Source organism: Vulpes vulpes, chromosome 5, assembly GCF_048418805.1.
Source record: "Vulpes vulpes isolate BD-2025 chromosome 5, VulVul3, whole genome shotgun sequence".
NCBI lineage: Eukaryota > Metazoa > Chordata > Mammalia > Carnivora > Canidae > Vulpes > Vulpes vulpes.
This window is the reverse complement of record NC_132784.1, coordinates 2,813,046-2,834,951: the sequence shown is the minus strand read 5'-3', so window position 1 is coordinate 2,834,951 and position 21,906 is coordinate 2,813,046. Positions and strand designations below refer to the sequence as shown.

Sequence of the window (21,906 nt, the reverse complement as noted above, 5' to 3'; positions counted from 1 at the left end):
GAGGCAGAGACACAGTCGAGGGAGGAGAAGCAGGCTCCATGCAAGGAGCCCGATGTGGGACTCGATCCTGGGATCGGGGATCAGGCCCTGAGCTAAAGGCAGATGCTCCACTGCTGAGCCATCCAGGCATCCCATATCTACTTGGTTATTAACATCCTCCTCTGCTAAGGTCATCCTTTGGTGAGCATTCACATAGGATACGAATATACTCATGTTTTTTACCCAGAGATGTTCTTTTCACATACCTGTTCTCCAAATTTCTTTTTCACCAATTTTCTAATCATATTCCAAGTCCTTGATCATTGAAACAAATCATTGGCTCAGACATGAAGCAGTGTATAATTGCACATCTCCCCACTTCTTGCAAGCAAAGTGAACAAGCAGGTGCACCATCTGAAGTTCTGCCCACTGGGAGCATTTCCCTTCACCACTGTTTTTGCGGGATTTCCCAGAAAGGGGCCACGAGGCTATGACTATTCAGTTTTGGGTGGTGCTTGCCTATCATGCAGAACCATGTGTGAATCAGGCCTGAGTCTTTTCTTCCTCTGTCAGTTGATCATAGATAATTCTCTGTGAGGCAACAGGTGCAGGATGAAGGCAAGAAAGTCATGTAGCACGAGTGGGGAGCATGGGCATTTGGACCACCAGCTCATGTAGTTTACTTGCACCTTCAGGGCCTACCCAGGTTTAATCACATATGTGCCATTTCTATTTGATGTTTGAGTGTTGTTGTGCATGCCCAACTTTGTGGCTTGGTGAGTCAGTCCAGTTCATGATGGGCAGCTGAGGTCACACATAATTTGATGGCCCATAGTCAAGCTTTCAGCCTCTTCTAAGGCCCAGAAACAGGCCAAGAGCTATTTCTTGAAAGGAGAGTAGTTATCTGCAGAGAATGGCAGGGCCTTACTCCAAAATCCTAAAGACCTGCAATGCAATAAATCTATAGGGTCCAAGGCAGCATCCCTGTATGCCACTGCCAGTTCAAGCACCATTGGATCTGTGGATCATATGGCCCAAGGCAGAATAGCTTGTGTGGACTGTAGCAGACTCTACTCTTGTTCTGTGACCCACTAAAAACTAGCAGCATTTTGGATCACTAGGTAAATGGGCCAGAGTAACACCCCAATGAGGAGTATGTTGCCTCCAAAATGCAAAGAGGTTGGAGAGTTGATATCATCCTGAGATAGGACGATGCAGGTGTTTTGCTGGTCTTGCCAACTGAAGGCTGGCTCTGTTGGGCCTTGTGGACAGGTATGGAGAAAAAGTCATTTGCCTGATCAATAGCTACATACCTGGTGCCAGGGGATGTTAATTTGCTCAAAGATGAAGCCACAGCTGGTACAAGGGCTTCACTTGGAGTCACCACCTGGTTTAGCTTGTGATAATCTGATGTTATTTCCTAAGACCCATCCATCTTCTGCATGTGCCACATAGGAGAGAGCTCAAAGGATCCCTCTAGTAATGCCAAGTGTTTTTGATACGTTATTTTCCTAGGTATGTACGGTTCTAGTGGTTTTGCACTTGGCCTTTCGCCCTGTAATAGCCTGCATTTCACAGGTTGGAGAACAAATGTGGGCATTCTGCTAGCTGCAAGTATGTCTACTACAATTATGCATTCTGGAACTGGGGAAATAACCACAAGATCCGTTTGGGGACCCACTGGGCCCACAAGGAGATGCCCCCGAGTTAAAACTCCATTGATCACCTGACTCACTTGAGCTCCTATTCTGACCAGAGGGCTACAGTGACATTCTGGGTCTCCTGGAGTCAATGCCTGTTCACAGCATGTCCCATAGTCCCTGAGAAGTCGATCATTTCCTTCTCCCTACACAGTTATCCTGATAAATGGCTGTAGGTCCTTTTGGGGAAGACTGGGAGAAAGATTAATAATATAAATTTTGGTAGAATACTGAGGTCGTTCCTCAAAGAGATCTATGCCCCCTGTTCATTCCAGGGCTGCCTGAGCTGTGAACTGGCTCAAGTCTGGGATTGACTGAGAGGCTGTGACTATTTTATAATTTGAATTAGACTTTTATTCACTTGACCTGGAAATTTTCTGCTTATACAGATCAAGTAAGAATTTTGTAGGTTTCCTATTTATTTCATTTCTAGGAACACCATCATTAACCAGCCAGTGCCACAGGTCTGTGCGAGTCAGACTATTCTGCTTGCTTTGATTCTGCTGTTCTATGTGGTGAATACCCCCACCTTCCCTCTGATGTTGCAAAGCCAGGAAAGCACTCGTTGGACCTTGGAGAGGCATGCCAGCTTGAGTTCAATGGGAAATGAATCCTGCCTAAAACCAGTGAGCCTGGAGGAGGACTCAAATGAGCTCCCAGCCCTTGCTGATACCATGATTGCAGCCTTCTGAGACCCTGATCAAGGCTGTAGCTGTTATACTGGACTCCTGAAGCATGGAAACTGAAATGATAAATGTTTTAACCTGCTAAGTTTTTTTTCAAAAAGATTTATTTATTTTAGAGAGGAGAAAGTATGTGTGTTAGTAGGGGGAGGGGCAGAGGGAGAGAAAGAGTATCTCAAGCAGGTTCTCTACTGAGCCCCAAAGTGGGGCTCTATCCCATGACCCTGAGATCATGACCTAAGCCAAAATCAAGAGCTGGATGCTTAACCAACTGAGTCACTCAGGAGCCCCTTAACCTGCTAAGTTTACGGTAATTTGTTACACAGCTTGGAAAACGAACTATGAAAGTATGGATTGATGTAATGAGAAGAAAAAGCAGGAATCAGGGGATCCCTGGGTGGCTCAGTGGTTTAGCACCTGCCTTCGGCCCAGGGCGTGATCCTGGAGTCCCGGGATCGAGTCCCACATCGGGCTCCCTGCATGGAGCCTGCTTCTCCCTCTATGTCTCTGCCTCTCTCTCTCTCTCTGTCTCTCATAAATAAATAAATAAAATCTTTAAAAAAAAAACAAAGAGAAATTAAAAAACGTGTTTACTATAAATGTCAAGATCGGGACAACTGTTAATGGCAGAGTAGATTTACTAAAATAAACCACACTCTGGGACATAAGATACATCTTAACAAATTTAATACTATAGAAGTCAGTAACAGAAAGATAGCTGCAAAAATCCCAAAATATTTGGAGATTAAGCTGCACACATTTAAATTGCATTGGGTCAAAGAAGAAGTCTGAAGAGAAGGTAAACATCTTGAACTAAATGAAAATGACATACAAAGTTTCAAAATTTGTGGGATTCAGTGAAAGCAGTATTTAGAAGAGAATTCATGGCCCTAAACACATATAGTAGAAAAAAAATTTACAAATAAAATAATGTAAGGTTCCACTTTAGGAAGCCAGAGAAAGAATAGTAATTTCAACCTAATGCAAGGAGTGGACATAATTAAAGTCACAGCAGAAATAAATGACATTGACAATAGGAAATCAATAAGGAAAATCAACAAAACCAGGGACGCCTCGGTGGCTCAGTGGTTGAGCATCTGCCTTTGGCTCAGGCTGTGATCCCAGGATCCAGGATCCAGGATCGAGTCCCACATCCTTGCAGGGAGCCTGCTTCTCCCTCTGCCTATGTCTCTGCCCTTCTCTCTGTGTCTCTCATGAATAAATACATAGAATCTTAAAAAAAAAATAAAACCAAAAGTTGGTTATTTATTTATTTTTATTTATTTTTAATATTTATTTATTTATTTATTTATTTATTTATTTATTTATGATAGTCACAGAGAGAGAGAGAGAGAGAGAGAGAGAGGCAGAGACACAGGCAGAGGGAGAAGCAGGCTCCATGTACCGGAGCCCGACGTGGGATTCGATCCCAGGTCTCCAGGGTTGCACCCTGGGCCAAAGGCAGGCGCCAAACTGCTGCGTCACCAGGGATCCCTATTTATTTATTTTTTAAAGATTTATTTATTTGAATTGGGGAGGGGAGGGTCAAAGGGAGAGGGAGAGAATCTGAAACAGACTCCCTGCTGGGTGCAGAGCCCAGTGCGGGGCTGAATCTCACCACTCTGAGATCATGATCTGAGCCGAAATCAAAAGTTCGATGCTTAACCAGCTGAGCCACCCAGATACCCCAAAAGTTGGTTCTTTAAAAATATCAATCAAATTGATAAAACTTTAAGTAGGCTAGCCAAGCGAATAACTATTTTTTTAAATTTTTTATTTTATTTTATTTTTTACGAATAACTATTATCAGAAATTAAAGAGGGACATTAAACTATCATTACATAACTCATAAAGAATCATAAGGGAATACTAGAAATAACTTTAAGCCAAAAAATTAAATAACTTAGGTGAAATGGATGAATTCTTAGAAAGACACAAACCATCAACACTCAAAAAGAAACAGATCTGAATAGATCTATAGTAAGTAAGCAATTTGAGATAACACTAAAAAAACTTCCCACAAAGAAAATCCCAAGATCAGATGACTTCACTGGTGAATTCGAACAAATGTTAGAGGAAGAATTAATATAAATCCTTTACAAACTCTTCCAAAAGTTAGGGGAGCAAAGAATGCTTCCAGGCTAGTATTACCCTGATGCCAAAATGGAAAAAGGTACCACACACACACACACACACACACAATACAGAGCAGTATCTTTCATGGCTATATACTAAAACAAACAAACCTAAAAACAAAAAACAACCAGATGGATGAATAAGGAAAAAGAGAATGTGAACACTACAAATTGATTAGACCTAACAGACAGATACAGAACACTTAGCAACAGGAGAATACACAGCTTTCTCAAGATGTGTATTCTCTGTGTACATATGGAACATTCTCCAGAATAGACCATATATTAGATCACAAAACAAGTTTCAATAAACTTAGGTAGATTCAAAACATACACAATATCTTTTTCTCTTTTTAATATTTAATTATTCCTTTTAATATTTAGGAAATAAAAGGAATATTTAAATATTCCTTTTAATTTTTAATTTTTAATAATTAAAATTATTCCTTTTAATATTAGGAATTAAAAGGAATATTTAAATATTCCTTTTAATTTTTAAAAAAGATTTTATATACTTATTCATGAGAGAGAGAGAGAGAGAGAGAGAGAGGCAGAGACACAGGCAGAGGGTGAAGCAGGTTCCTTGCAGGGAGTCCAATGTGGGACTTGATCCAAGGACCCCAGGATCATGCCCTGAGCTGAAGGCAGATGTTTAACCAACAAGTCACCCAGGCACCCTCCCCCTTTATAAAATATTTATTTATTTTTAGAGAGAGAGTGTGTGAGAGAGCATGAATGGGGTGAGGGGCAGAGGCAGAAGGAGAGGGAGAAAATCTCAAGCGGACACTGAGCTAAGCTTGAGCCAGACATAGGGCTTGATCCCACGACCCTGAAATTACGACCTGAGCTGAAACCAAGAGTTGGATGCTTACCTGAGTCACCCAGGTGTCTCCAAAGTATCTTTTTCAATCACAACAGAATGAAACTGGAAATGGGTAACAGAAAGAAAACTGCACAATTTACAAATATGGGAATTAAACACTCTTAACCACCCAAAAGAAGAAATAACAAGGGAAATTAGAAATTACCTTGAGATAAATGAAGATATAGCAGAACTTAAGGAATGCCGCAAAAGCAGTGCTCAGAGGGAAATTTATAGCTGTAAATGTATATGTTGGAAAAGGAATATCTCAAATCAGTAACCTTTATTGTACATCTTAAGGAGCTAGAAAAAGAAAAGCAAACTAAACCCAAAGCTAGAAGAAGGAAATAACAGTAGAAAAGAGAGAAATAAAATAGAGGATAGAAAATCAATGAAATTAAAAGTTGGTTTTTTGAAAAGATCAACAAAATTGACAAACCTTTGTCTAGATTGAGTCAGAATAAAAGATCCAAATCACTAAAATCAGAAATGAATGTAGGGACATTACTATCAATTTTACAGAAGTAAAAAGGTTAGTCTACCAAAACTAATTAATGCAAGAAGAAATGGCGGTGTGCAAGGGTTGCCATGGGAGTGGGTGGTATCGAGGCCTGTTGGAGGAGAAGGCACCTACACAACTATGGGCCTAGGTATAGACAGTCCTGTCCTTCTAAGGTGAAAACTTCAGTTGGACCCTTTGTGTGTAAAGATGGAAACAGTGTGGTCCTTTGAACAGACGCTAAAAATAGCTCTGATCATCTCAAAGAACCTAGTGCCTGTGTATGAGAACTTGGATGCTGGGGAACAGCATTTGGTGAATGAATCCTTCCAGCCAGTGCTCTCTTTGGACTCATCACCTTGCATTTGTAATCAGATTGGGTCACCTCCCATCATGAGGCTCCTGCCAACTTTGAACAGTTTTTCAAGGATCCTTATAGAAAGACACATTCCCCAAATAAATGTGGTATTTATATACAGTCCATTGGTATATACTGGATCTTCAGGAAACACTAGAATTACTAGTGAACAATATATTAAATGGCTCAAGGTTTACTATGGAGCAATTTTCTATGGCTTCACAGTAAAACTCCTAGAGTCACCTCCTGTTCCTGAACTAAGTGTTCCTTTAGAGTCAATGATAATGTACAAAATCTACAAATGTATGCAGGGCACATCCTGAAGGTTTTTTAAAAAAGAAACCTGAAGATACATTCTGTTGTGGGGATATAACGATTGATCTTTTCCCTTTGGAGAGGCCTCTTTGACAGATGGTGTGGAAATATTCAGCTTTGCCAGGTATGACAGTGATTTTTTATAGCTCATGAGATGAAAAGCAAACAGGCTCCAGAAAACATCTTCCAGTGACCATTCAATTTCTGATAACTATTCTATCCCTAAAATGTCTAGTATTTCACTGTTTCAATCTTTTAAGACTTTAGCCAATGAGATTAAGCACATTAAGACTGCAACACTGCCAGGGGCTTATATATCTAATTAGGAGGCTCCAAACACTTAGAAAAAGCCAACTACTGCCTTATAAACCTTTGCCCCATCAATTTACACAAGTTGCAGTGTGCTGGTGTCAACATATTGTAGAAAGATGTAAAGTGCTGGTGAGGTGGATTGATGGCGATCTACTGACATACCTGGATTCACTCTAAAACGTGGTCAAGAGGATAATGTGAATTTGCCAAAGCCTGTGGAAACCTTTAAGGAATGGAAAGAGGAGGTAATAAAATGCCTTGCAGTCCTCTAAAACTAAGGACCTTCAAATAGGAGTAATTAAAACCAAACACTTGCACATAAATAGAAACTCTGAATAGACTTATGCTATAGACTGGAGGTTTCTGACCCCTTAAAATTCATATGTTAAAATACTAACCCCTAATGCGATGGTAATCGGAAGTGGGGCATTTGGGAGGTGATTAGATCATTAGGGTGAACCCCATGAACAGGATTAGTGTCCTTATAAAAAGAGATACCAGAGAGCTTGCTTCCTCTGTCTCTCTCTGTTCTCTCCATGTGGGGATACAGCAAGAAGACCAGCATTGGCAAACAAGGAAGAGTGATCTCACCAGACATCGGATTTGCGAACACCTTGATTGGACTTCTCAGCCTCCAGAACTGTGAGAAATAAATGTTTGGTTAGGCCACCCACTCTGTGGTATTCTGGTACACTAGCCTGAACTAAGATAACCTGTAAGTTGTGAGATTGAATTGGTGATGATAGATCTCACAACAAAGAAAATCCTAGAATGAGATGGCTTCACTGGTGAATTCTACCGAATGTTGACGGTAAGAATCAATACCACTGATTTGCAAACTCTTTCAACCAACTAAAGAAGAGGGAATACTTTGAAACTCACTCTATGGAGGCCAGCATTACCTGATACCAAAACTCTACAAAGGCAATACAAGGGAACAAACTACAAAAATTCTCTGAATATAGACACAAATACTCAAGAAAATGCTAGCAAATCAAATTCAGCAGCATACAAAAAAGACCATCCCATGACCAAGTGGGATTTGTTCCTAAAATGCAAGGATGGTGTGACATATTAAAAAATAATCAATGCAGTAAATCACATTAATGAAAGGAATAAAATCAACAATCCTCAACTGATACAGAAAAAGCATTTGATAAAATTTAATATATAAAAACACTCAATAAATAACAATAGTTGGGAAATTCCTCAACATGACAAAAGCCGTGTGTAAAAACTCAACAGCTAATATCATACTCACTGATGAGAATCTGAAAGCTTTCCTTTTAAGGTCAGGAATAAAACACGTCAGTGATGGCTCTCACCACTTCTATTCAAATAGTTCCAGAAGTTCAACCAGACCAATAAAGTAAGGAAAATAGGAAGGCATCCAAACTGGAAAGGAAGAAGTAACGTTATCTCTGTACATTGATGACATGACTTTACATGTAGAAAAACCTCATGATTCCACAAAAAAACTGTTAGAGCTAATAAATGAATTCAGCAAACCAGCAACATAAAAAATCCACATGCAAAAATCACTTGTATATCTGTGCCCTTGCAATGAACAAATCATATGCAAATTTAAAAAATTCCAGGGTGCCTGGATGGCTCAGTCCATTGAGCATTTGACTGTTGATTTTGGCTCATGTCATGATCTCAGGGTCACGGGATTGAGCCCCATGTCGGGCTCCATGCTCAGTGGGGAGTCTCTTTGAGAGTCTCTCCCTCTCCTTCTGTCCCTTCTCCCACTCATGTGGGCATGTGTGCTCTCTCTTCAAATAAATAAATAAATCTTTAAAATCTCAGAAAACAATTCCATTTACAATAGCATCAAAAGAATAAAATACCTAGCAATGTAAAATGGTGTAGTTGCTATGGAAAATAGTTTGGTAGTTCTCAGAAAGCTAAACACAGAATTACTATATGATTCAGAAATCCCACTCCTAAATATATAACTAAAATGAAGTCAGGCACTTGAACCTGTATGCCAATGTTCATTAAAACACTATTTACAGTCCAAAAGGTGGAAACAATCCAAGTATCCATCAACAGGTAAAATAGATAAAATATTATATATACATATAACAGAATATTACTCAGGTATAAAAAGGAATGAAGTTTTGATGCATGCTACAGCCTGATTGAACCCTGAAAAGCTTATGCTAAGTGAAATAATCCAGACACAAAGGACAAATATTGTATGAATCCATTTACATGAGGTACATAAAGTAGGCAAATCCATAGAGACAGTTTAGAGACCACCAGGGGTTGGGGCAGGGGTAATGGTTACAAAGGGGTAATGAAAACATTTTGGAAACAGATGGTGGTGTTTACATAATGTTAGTGTAATTAGTGCCACTTAATTGTGTACTTAAAATGGTTAAAGTGGCAACTTTTATATTTATATATTGTTTACTGTAATTAAGAAATTAATAATGTAACATAAAAAACTACTGAAATATATACTTTAAATGAGTCAACTATATGATATGTGAATTATATTTCAGTCAAGCTGTTTCAAAATAAATAAAAACCATATTTAAAAAATCAGTTGTATCTGAGTTTAACAAATGAAAAACTTTGAATACTATAGAACATTGTTGAAAGAAATTAAATTAGAACTAAATAAACGGAAAGATAGTCCATGTTCACATATCGGAAAATTTAATATTAAGGTGGTAAAATTGCCAAATATATAGATTCAACATAATACCTATCAGAATCCCAGACAGACACTGCAGAAACTGACAGGCTGATTTTAACAATGACCTGGAAATTCAAAGGACCCAGGACAACCAGAACAATAGAATTTAGTTCAGGGGCACCTGGCTGGCTCAGTTTGTAAAGCATACAGCTGTTGATCTGGGGGTTTAAGTTTGAGCCCCACACTGTGTGTACAGATTACTTGAAAATAAAATATTCTAAAAAGTTGAGAGTTTAGAAGTAATTCTTCACATATATAACTAACTTCGACAAATTGCCAAGACAATTCCATGGTGAAAGAAGTCTTTTCTACACGTGGTAGTAGGAAGACTGGCAAGCCATCGGCAAAAGAATGAAGTTAGTCCCTCTACTTCACATTAGAGGCAAAAATTAATTCCAAATGGATGAAACTCCTAAATGAGAGTACAGGGAACAGGGCTTATTTGGGGGGCAATGAAAATATTCTAAAATTGATTGTGGTGATGGATGCCCAACACTGTGAATATAGTAAAAGTCATTGGATTATATACTTCAAGTAGGTGAAGCATATGATACTCCAAATACCTTCAAGTAGGTATTTTATCTGAATTATGACTCAAAAAATTTTAAAGATTTTTAGTAATCTCTACATCCAATATGGAGGTCTGAACTCATGACTCCAAGATCATGAGTTGAATACTCTTCCAACTGGGCCAGCAAGGCGCCTCTGTCTCAAATGTTTTTGTTTTTCTTAAGATTTAATTTATTTATTCAGGAGACACACAGAGACAGAGGCAGAGACACCAGCAGAGGGGGAAGCAGGCTCACTGGGGAGCCTGATACAGGACTCGAATCCGTGACTCCAGGATCAGACCTTGAGCCAAAGGCAGCCCCTCAATCACTGAGCCACCCAGGTGTCTCTCAAATGTTTTAAAAAAATAAAAAGAAAGGTTATCACTACTGATCCTGTGGACATGAAAAAGGTAATAAAGGAATGCTACAAAAAAATTCCATGCCCACAAATTTATTAACTTAGACAAAACAGTAAAATTCCTTGAAGGAAACTGTCAAAACTCATACAAGGAGAACTACGTCTATTTTAAAAATTGAATCAATAACTGGTAATTTTCCAAAAAAGAAAGTACCAGATCCAGATGTTTTCACTGATGAATCTGACCAAACATTTAAGGAAGAAATTATACCTATTCTCTACATTCCCCTCCAGAAAACAGAAGCAGAGAGAACACTTCCTAGCTCATTTCTATGATACCAGCATCATCCTGACCCTGATAAAGACCAGTACAAAAAAGAAACCATAGACCACTATCTCTCATGAACAGAGATGCAACTAAACATCAGCAACTTGAAGCTAACAATGTGTAAAAAGAACTATACACTATAATAAGTGGAATTTATTCCAGATATGCTGGTTTGATTGGCTGGTTCAATAATTTAAAAATCAATTAATGTAATCTACTACATAAACAAATTTGAAAAAGAAAACTCATATGATCATATCAGTGATATAGAAAAACACATGACAAAATCCACCATCCATTCTATGATCGAAAACTTGTGGAAAACTAGCAATAGAGGAGAACTTCCTCAACTTAATAAAGAACTTCTACAAAGGCCCCTACAGCTAACATTACACTTAATGGTGAGATATTGGAGACTTTATCCCTAAGATTGGAAATAAGGCAAGGATACTCCCTCTGACCACTCTTACTCAACATCTTACTGAAAGTCCTATCCAGTGCAATAAGATAAGGAAAAAGAAGTAAAGCTTATACAGACTGGGAAAGAAGAGATAAAACTGTATTTGTTCAAAGATGGCATTGTTTATGTAGAAAGTCCCCCCAAATTGACAAAAGAACTTTTGTTAATAGTAGCAACATCACAGCATACAAGGTTAATAGTATATAAATGTTGACTGATTTCCTATATACTACCAGTGAACAATTCAAAATTGATATTAAAAACACAGTACCATTTCCAATAGCATACACACACAATGAAATACATATAAATCTAATCAAATATGTACAAGATGTATATGAAGAAAATTACAAAATTCTTTTGAAAAAAATAAAATTCCTAAATAAATGGAGGTGTCCATATTTATGGACTAGAACATTTAACATTATTAAGAAGTCAACTCCCAACTCAATCTATAGTTTCTTTTTTAAAGTTTTTTTTTAAGATTTTATTTATTTATTCATGAGACACACACACACACACACACACACACACAGAGAGAGAGAGAGAGAGAGAGAGGGGGCAGAGACACAGGCAGAGGGAGAAGCAGGCTCCATGCAGGGAGCCCAACGTGGGACTTGATTCTTGGCCTCCAGGATCAGGCCCTGGGCTGAAGGCAGCACTAAACCGCTGAGCCACCCAGGTGCCCTCTTTTTTTAAAAAGATTTTATTTATTTAATTGACAGAGAGAGAGAGAGGGAGAAGAAATGGGTAGGAAATATCAGAAAGGGAGACAAAACATAAAGACTCCTAACTCTGGGAAACGAACTAGGGGTGGTGGAAGGGGAGGAGGGCAGGGGGTGGGGGTGAATGGGTGATGGGCACTGAGGGGGGCACTTGACGGGATGAGCACTGGGTGTTATTCTGTATGTTGGCAAATTGAACACCAATAAAAAATAAATTTATTATTAAAAGAGAGAGTGAGAAACAGACAGACAGACAGACACGGGCAGTGGGAGAAGCAGGCTCCAAGCACGGAGTCTGATACAGGACTCAGTCCCGGGACTCCAGGATCACATCCCGAGCCGAAGGCAGATGCTCAACTGCTAAACCACCCAGGCATCCCTGATCTGTAGTTTCTATGTAATCCTAATCCAAACTCCAGCAGCGTATTTCATAGCTATTAACAGATTCTAAAATTTATATGAAAAGACAAAAGACCCAGAATAGCTAACACAAAAGTGAAGAACAAAGTTAGAGAACTCATACTGCTCAACTTCAAGGCTTACTATAAAGCTAGTGATTGAAACAGAGTGGTAGTGGTGAAAGAATAAACAAGTACATCGACAGGACAGAGAACCCAGGATTGATGCCACACAAATACAGTCAACTGATCTTTGACAAATGAAGCAAGAGTGATTTAATGGAGACAGTCTTTCAACAAGTGATACTGGAATAATTGGAAGTACACACACACACACACACACACACACACACACACACGTACACAGACCTCACCACTGTCATAAAAAGTATCTCAAAATGGACCACAGACCTAAATGTAAAACACAAAAAACTATAAAACTTCTATAACAAAACATAAGAGAAAATCTAGGTGACCCTGGGTTTGGTGATGAGTCTTTAGATATAACTCAAAAGCACAATCCATACACAAATAAGAAATTGATGTTGTACTTCATTAAAGTGGAAACTTCCGCTCTTCAAAAGGCACTAGTGAGTAAATGGAAAGATGTGACGCAGACAGCAAGAGAGTATTTGCAAAATGCATATCTTTCTGAAAAAGGACTGGTATCCTAAGCATACAAAGAACTCTTAAAACTCAATCAGAAAACAACAATCTAATTAACATATGGGCAAAGATCTGAATAGATACCTCATCAAAAATGATATAAAGATGTTAAATGAGTATATGAAAAGTGCCTGGCATCATGTCATTAGGGAACTGCAAATAAAAGTGAGATACTACTATACACCTATTAGAATGGCTAAAATCCAGAACACGAACAACACTAAACATTGGAGAAGATGTGGAGCAACTGTCATTCATTGTTGGTGGGAATGTAAAATGGTACAGCCACTTGGGAAGACAGTTCCGAAGTTTCTTGCAAAACTAAACATAATTTTACCTTATGACCCAGCAATCACATTCCTCGGTTTTTACCCAACTGATTTGAAAACAAACAAAACTTGCATGCAAATTAATAGCAGCTCTACTCACAATGGTCAAAAACCAGAAGCAAGCAAGACGTCCTTCAGTAAGGAAATGAATAAACCTGCACATTCCCATAGACTCCCACTCGGCAGTAAAAAGGAACAATTTATGATACATATGACGAATGGATGAGCGTCAAATTATGACACAAATAAGTACGTACTCTAATTCCATTTGTCTGAAGTTCACAAACAGAAAAACTAATCTGTGACAATGGACAGATCAGTGTTTACCTTGGTAGGGGTCAGAGGTGTGTGGACTACAAAGGAGCACTCTTTCTGCGGTTATGGTAATGTCACATCTACCTGTATTCGGATGTTAGCTAAGGGTGTATATATTTGTCAAAAAAGCATAAAACTATTAAGATTTGGGGGGATCCCTGGGTGGCGCAGCAGTTTGGCGCCTGCCTTTGGCCCAGGGCATGATCCTGGAGACCCGGGATCGAATCCCATGTTGGGCTCCCGGTGCATGGAGCCTGCTTCTCCTTCTGCCTGTGTCTCTGCCTCTCTCTCTCTCTCTGTGACTATCATAAATAAATAAAAAAATTAAAAAAAAAACTGTTAAGATTTGGGTATTTTGCTCTGCATAATTATACCACAATAGAATTGGTTATTTGATAAAAGTCAAGATAGTGGCCATTTTGGGGGAGGTAGAGATTAGTGGTTAGGATGAAGCAGTTGTGGGCTTCTGAGATGACGCACAAAGTTCTATTTTTTACCCTGGGTAGTAATTTCATAGTTGTTCTTTAAAAAATTTATGAAGCTATACATTTGTTTCATGTAGTTTTCTATATCTGTGCTGTATTTTACAATAAAAAAGTATAAAATATACATCCTTACAAAGGTGTCTGTTTTTTCACAGGTTGGGTTGAACTACATAACCTTTAAATAACTTTTAAACTCTAAAATTGTGTGATTCTATATAATTACTGTGATAAAATACCATAAGGCATTTCCTATTTAATAAGATTCTGAAATATCCAGGTTTTTAAAAAAAAAGCATATGAAAGATTTTCTAGACAAAGCAGATGGGTTAAAACTCCCCCCCACCAAGATTTATGTTTCTTTGATTTTCTACTGTAGAGAACAGAAGCCAAATCCAAGTCTTATCTCAAATATATTTCCAATTCCTTTAATCTTTAAGTTTGTGAATGATAGTTTTCTGGACCAAGCGCTACTTGGTCTCTGGACCATCTCCTGCTTATAATTCCCTGGAAAGCACAACTAATATAATATCAGCAATTAAGATGTACAAACACATGTCCATGTAAAGAAGAGAAACGTACAGAACACTTGTATCTGTAATAACCAAAACCTGCTAACAACCCAAATGTCTTTCTACAGGTGAACGGATAAACCTGTAGAACATCCATGCAGTGGAGAGCTGGGTACTCAATAACGAAAAGTAATGAGCTCTAAAACACGGATACATCTCAGGATAAATTTCCATTATGCTGAGTCACAGAAACCACAGTCTCTCCTTTAAAGAATACATTGCATGATTTCACTCATACAATTCCAAACAATGCAAACTAATCTAGTGATAGAAAGCAGAAAAATGTTTATCTGAAGATAGGGAAGCAGGTAGGGGCAAGGAGAAGAAATCAGAGGCGCAAGGAGAAACCACTGGGACTGATGGAGATGTTCACGACCCTGACCGTGGTGACGGTGAAATGGGCATGCATATGCATCGGGGCTTATCATACTATATACTTTGAGATGTTTCATTTATTGTAGGTTAATCCTCAATAAAGCAGTTTTTAAACAACACAGTAAATGCAGACAAGACTCTCCCAACTTCTGTTTAAGGCAAGGAAATACTGAAAATGCTATTGTTCTAAGCTACATTGAAAAGCTTCCTTTGACCAGGGTTATCTAAATTTTGTTTAAATTGCGGTGACTTTTAGAGAATGCAGGTCAATAATGTGGGATCCCAAGTACCTGAATCATAGCCAGCACACCACATGAGATGACTGGGGCCGTAGTGTGCACAGGAAAAACTGAGGCAAAAGAACATTCTTCTAACAGTCTAGCACACTAGACTGGTGTTTAGCAAAAACAACCAATAACACCTTTTAAGGTCGGCTCTATATCTCAGTGAAACATTCTAGTGAAGCAGCCGTGATTATTTCTAGGACCTCCTAGCCTAGGCCACACAGGGCAGAAGTCTGTTTCAGGTGAGTAAGAGCGCTGGTCCCTGAGACCTGGTCAGAACTGGCACATACTCGTCTTAAATCTACTCAGGTCAGAGCAAAGCGGAGAGCTCCAGGCAGAGTTGGCGCCACAAGGTCTAAGGAAGAACATTCAGCTAGAAGGAGAAGGATGCCTGCTTATACTCAAAGGAGGCAAGCCTAGACTATACCATTTAGGTAGCTCGGAGGAAGCAAGAGTAACCTGGTGAAGAGAATCCACCCTCTGTGGCAGCTCCACCCCAACTCCTGCAGCCTTAATTGTCCTATAATCTGACCAATTTATAGCTGCAATGGGACAAAACAGTTTTATACTTAAGATAACCAAGAGCCAACAGACTTAACCATTGTGACAGCTTCAAAATACCAGGATAAATGGAACCCATTTATGTGGAATAACAAACCTTTAGCAGAGTGGACTCTCAACAATGTGTAAGAAATTACAGTAGGATGTACACTCACATGGTGATCAGCACAGCACTGATTTGCTTTATAAAAAAGATGCAAACTGCTCATGTACAAAAACCTCTTTGAGTCCTTTATTAACATTTGGAGATGTGCGGTACATACAATTAACAGCATCACACAGCTACAGAAGTACAAATAACCAAGAACGTACTTCAGAACAAGGATCTCAGAGCAACTTCAGATGTTGCCTGCTCTGAACCTCCACAAAAACCCAACTCTGACACACGTGGGACAGACGATATAACAATTTCACTTTGAAATGGTTCTTTAAAAAAAATGACAAGAATTAATAGTTCAAACCCTCTAGAGTGTGAGATGTGGCAAGTCTCTCGATGCCATGGCACTGCTGTAAAAGGCCAGCTCAGGCATTTGAAGGTCAGACAGAGTAAGAACCGGCTGGGATGAGGGGAAGAGGTTTGATGTTCAGTGTAGAGAGATAACAGATGGTCCAAGTGGATACTTTCAGTCCGGGCTCAGTATGGGTCCTGCAGGAATCCATCAGATAAATACAGTTTATAAACCAGAAGGCTGAAAGCCACCAGCCATTCATTTGTGTCACTGATTCTAACTGGCAGACACTGATGCATCAGGAGTCATTTATGACACAGCGAGTTTAAGAGGGATACGCCTGAAAGAGAGAATGGAGTTCACCGCGCCAGAACAGCTCTGATCCGTTTGTGCCACTGGGTCCCTCTGCTTTCTTGTGTGAATTAAGGAACACTTCCTTTATTTCAATGTTCCATTTTGAGAATAACCAAAACCCTCCCCCCACCCCTACCATCATTCTTCATAAATTCTGTTTCCAAAGTCTTGATTCTTCTGGGTCTAGACTTTTTCCTTTCGCTTCAATTTCGACACCTTCTTGACAGTCCCGTTCTTGTTTAGAAGCTTCAGGACACGGTCTTTATGATCTAAAACCTTAAGCATGGAGTCTCTAGCCTCACTGATCTGGTCCATCACAAGTTTACACCGCTGCATATTTCCCTGCAACATAAAACATCATAACCAATCAGTAATCAGGAGACCACCAGGCTTTCAAAAAACTTTTCACCTATAGAATGACACCATTTTGAGGCTTCCACATGGAAAAAATGTTTTAGTCTTTCTTAGTAATGCAAGCTAACGTAGTTTGTTTTTTCTTTTAAATGATGTATTTATTTTAGAGAGCAAGTGTGCATGAGCTAGGGGGTGGGTGAGTGCGTGGGAGGAACAGAGGGAGAGGGAGAGAATTTTAAGCAGATTCCCTGCCCAATGCATGGGAGCCCAATGCAGGGCTCGATCCCATGACCTGAGATTGTGACCTGAGCCAAAACCAAGAATTAGATGTTCAACCGACTGAGCCACCCAGGCATCACAAATACTAGGTTTTTACTCAAGATGTTAGTGAAAGGGAGGGAAATGGGAGAAGTAAGACTGTACAGTGACAATCCCATAAACTGGATGATCAGAGGGAAAACGGCTAAGTCAAACCTGTATCAGTTCATTTATTCGGTGTAGATCATCATCAGTTGCTGCTTTTTTCTTTGGGATAATCCCTTCTTGTAGGTTGGTGAGTCTTTCATAAACATCATGTTCTAGATTTGTCTGCAACACATAAGAGGAAGGGTATGATGGCCTCAGAGATACTCTTCCTTGCTAACCTCAGGCAAATGCACCCATGTTGAATCACTCCTGTAAACTGGTATGAGGGCTGTTTGGGTGACAGAATCCCTTCTCCTGAGGACTAGGGCACTAATGTACAGCAAGGGAAATTATCAACAACGATTAATAGAACAATCTGTCATAATATAGGGTCCATCTTCAAGGACAACTTTTAAATACTTCCCTGAATTTATAACTACTCTAAAAAATAAGTCTAAAGGTTTCATAGAAACATGCTTTTTCCAAGGTACAATAAGTAGCCATGGCACTACTTTTTTTTTTTTTTTTTTTTAGATACTCATAACAATATTCTTCAGATCACTGCTACTCCAAAGATGGAAAAACTTCATGAGGTTGTTGTTTTGATTGCTCCTCCTTCACCTCCATGGTGAGGGAAGGATTCCTGCCCTAGGATTATGGAAACAGAAACACCCCCCAACAGTGGACACATGAGATCAATAGCAGCGTCCTAGTCAATATAGTCACAGCCCAGGGGAGGAGGACACCACACAGCACACAAGGCCATGCAGGGGCTGCACTCAGGAACAGAGTGAACAAGCAGGGACTATAGGAGGCAGGTTTTGTAGTATTGGGAGGGATAGGTGTCCCCTGGTTACCATGGGAATGTGACAGTTTATCTGAACAATATTGTAAACTGGCAGGGACCTAAAGCCCAATAATCAAGAAGCAGTGGGAGTTGAGCCTGGTCCCTGTGATAAGGAGTATGGTGGGGAGCAAGGGCTTACAGTTAGGCCATTTGAGTCTCTCTGTTTTAGATTCACAGCAATACAAAATACTGAACCTTAACTGTAGGTCTTATAGCACAGTTGTTCAACGTACTTTGGTTCTGGGTACCAGACTAAGATATGTTTGGACTGTATCTATGGGATAGATATAATAATTATGATATTATATCATAAATTATACATATAAATTCTGCATGACCCACGTTAATTGGTCATGCTTCAGAATTACTCAAAAGGGAACACTCTAGAACTGAGATGTCTCCAGCATCTGTTCCCCTCTTCAGCAGGACATAACTGCTAGAACTCTACTTACCAGCTGTAGTAACTGAGCGGCACAGAGGTGAACTTTCCAGCCTTGAGCTCGACAGGATACCCCTTTCTGGTTAGCTATTTCCTGCAGCATAGCTTTCTTCTCTTCTGGAATCATAAAAAAAATAAAAAGTGTATTTCAATTTGTATAAAGCTAAAATAATCTGGATTCAAGCTACTGATGTTGCTACAGTTTTATCAATTATTTCTTTACTTAAATATCTTTAAATAATTCCTTTGCATTTAAGTCATTAGGAATAGAGGTAGTTTCTCCTTTTTGTTCATCCCTGAAGAATGCTGTAGAGACATACTCTGCTAATCTAGTGAGTTCAAAAGAGAACAAATTAATACTTTAATCTTTTAAAGGAAGGAAATGGTCTCTGATGGCTTAGAGCCTTGCTCATGTGTGATGCATGCAAGCGTGGAGAATTGGGCATGAAGTTTTAGAAGCTTTTTGGTGTTATCTAGATCTTGGAGAAATGAATCAAGTTTGAATAACATTTCACATCTGGATAGGAAGGTAACCAGAACTGTAGTCAAACAAATATGAAATGTATCATCTGGACTGGGGAGATGGAAACTAGGTTTGAGGGGTACTTGTCAAAGTGAGTTGAACTGTGTATGTGAAGCTTTAATTACTGTTTAACAACAACTTAAAATGCATTTATGCATTAATTAAAAAATTTTGGTAATTAAATGTACCAAATGTGCCACTGTGGTGGGGGTGTTGATAGTGGGGGGAAGCTGTGCATGTATGGGGACTGGGGGTAAATGGGAGATCCCTATACCTTATATTCAATTTTGTTGTGAACCTCAAACTGATCTAAGAAGTTCATCAATTAAAAATACAGAGCCCTATCTAGTAGGTGAGTATTAGCGTGCATATGATATAAAGACTTTTTTAACTTCTGAGGTAACTGGCGATTCACATGCAGTTAGTTGTAGGAAAGATCCTAAGTACTCTTTACCTGGTTTCCCCCAATGGCAGCATCTTGTAAAACTACAGTACAAACCATAATCACGATGATGATGAAGCCTGATTACTCAGATTTCACCAGTTGTGGCTGTACCTGTGTACCTCATTTTAAGCATCTGAAATAACTCTTTAGTTTGAAATAATTTTTTTAAAGATTTTTATTTTATTATTATTATTTTTTTAGATTTTATTTATTTACTCATGAGGGGACACACACACACACACACACACACACACACACACACACAGAAGCAGAGACACAGGCAGAGGGAGAAGCAGGCTCCATGCAGGAAGCCTGATGTGGGACTTGATCCTGGGACCTCCAGGATCACGCCCTGGACTGAAAGCAGTGCCAAACCGCTGAGCCACCCGGGCTGCCCCTAGTTTGAAATAATTATAGATACAGAGGAAGTTGCAAAGATGGTACAAGGATGTATCTGAAAAAGACTTGTATGTAGAACATATGAAAAACTCCTATAACTCAATAATAAAAGAAACCAATTAAAAAGGGCAAAGAATCTGAACAGATACTTCTCCAAAAAAGATATATAAATGGCCAGTAAGTATGTTCCAGCTTCTGGCTATTCCAAAAAAAGTTGCTACAAACAGCTATGTACAGATTTTTGTGGGGACACAGGTTTTCATTTTTCTGGGATAAATGCCCAGGAGTCTAACTGTTAGGTCATATGGTAAGTGTATGTTCTAGTTTTAATGAAACTGCCGAATGGTTTTCCAGAGCAGCTACCTCAGCAAAGTATGAGAGAAAACTGACCTGTGGTATGACAGTGCTCTGCTAACTTGCTCTCCAAGGAAATGGTGAAAATTTTAAAAATAACTAGACCTCTGGAAAGGCTCCTAAGGGAAAACAGAAAATCTATTCATGCCACATCTATTCAAGCATATCTGTGGTAAGAACAGTTCAGTCCATGGTATCTGAACTAAGACCCTTCCTCCTCTCCCTTTTTCCCTCCCAGCTCAGTGAAGTGAATATTCCATGCAGACTGCTGCCACCCAAAACATGGGGTTCCCTCTCCTCCAGCTGCTGGGTGGAAGGCTATCTTCCCAGGAGGAACAGGTCGCCAGCATTTCTCATACTGCTCCCCGCTACCTGTGGCTCAGGCTAAGTCCTAGGTGAGCACAACTGAGATGCAAGGGCGCTCTTCTTCTGTTCACTCTCTAATCTGGAATGGAGACTATCTTAGGGCAAAGCATCCTGAGAACAGTGGGCCCTGGGAGCCCTTCTGCTGCTTTGTGAATGGTGGTTTCATGCTAGGAGAGACAAGCCGAGAGGACCCTAGGCTGCTCACTCATCTTCTCCTCTACTGGATGCTCACTTCCTGGAGTGTGGTGTTACTTAGAGTGAGAGTAGCCACTGTCCTCACCTCACCTCCAGAGGCCTAGCTCAGAGATTCTGCCTGGGGGAGAAACAGCCCATAAAACAGGTACCTTCTAAACTGACTCCATTTGCTACAGACTAAAAAGTCAAAACCTAAAGGTGCTCCTAAGAACAATGGAGGCTGTAGTGTGAGGCATTTGGGAGATCTGTAGATCAAATAAAGATACAGCCTAGATGTGGGCTGACTAGTTCGTAGGAGAGCACAAAGAATAAGATGGTTGAGAGAAGCCCTTTTGGGGGCAGAACAAATATCAAACACTGACTTCAGTAACTACTCTGAAAGGAGCTATGATTTGACTGGAATAGTTTGCAGAGGAATATAAATTGTGTGTTCCAGAGCACATCTCAGTATTGTGTTCTGGTAGAGCAAATAGCACGCAATCAGCAGGGCTAATCAGCTGGGTGTGGTCAGGAAAAGAGTGGGCGAGAGCTCTACTGGTGCCACGGTCATCCCAGGGTGACTGCTGGCATACCTGAAGCTATGCCTCCCTGAGGAGCAACACTGAAGGCTCCACACACCTGGTGGTGGAGGTGATAAGATTTCACTAAAATAATCTAGCCAGTCACTACACAAATAAATAAGCAAAAAACAATAATAAGCTTGGGGTGGAGTGGGGAGAGAACAGCATTCAGAGTTTTCTAGAATGTTGTTTTCAATAAAAAATTATGAGGCATGCAAAGAAATAATAAAGTGTGACCCACACATGGCAGGGCAGGAACAGG

The 21,906-nt window shown here is 39.6% G+C and overlaps 1 protein-coding gene and 1 pseudogene across 8 annotated transcripts in view; one reads left to right on the top strand and one right to left on the bottom strand.

Annotated features, from left to right (window-relative positions):
* Nucleotides 1-5,026: 5,026 nt before the first annotated feature.
* LOC112932746 (archaemetzincin-2 pseudogene) lies at nucleotides 5,027-11,724 on the top strand (annotated as a pseudogene).
* A 4,440-nt stretch (nucleotides 11,725-16,164) lies between these two features.
* The window catches only part of SAP130 (Sin3A associated protein 130), an 83,634-nt gene continuing 77,892 nt past the window's right edge, over nucleotides 16,165-21,906 (bottom strand). For all 8 annotated transcript variants that reach the window (XM_026015676.2, XM_072757485.1, XM_072757486.1 and 5 more), the window contains 3 exons: nucleotides 18,816-18,919; nucleotides 17,586-17,699; nucleotides 16,165-17,099 (listed from right to left, as the gene is read on the bottom strand). In XM_026015676.2, coding sequence (XP_025871461.1) covers nucleotides 16,941-17,099; nucleotides 17,586-17,699; nucleotides 18,816-18,919 — 377 coding nt within the window. In that variant the 3' untranslated portion in view covers nucleotides 16,165-16,940. The remainder of the gene's footprint in view (nucleotides 17,100-17,585; nucleotides 17,700-18,815; nucleotides 18,920-21,906) is intronic.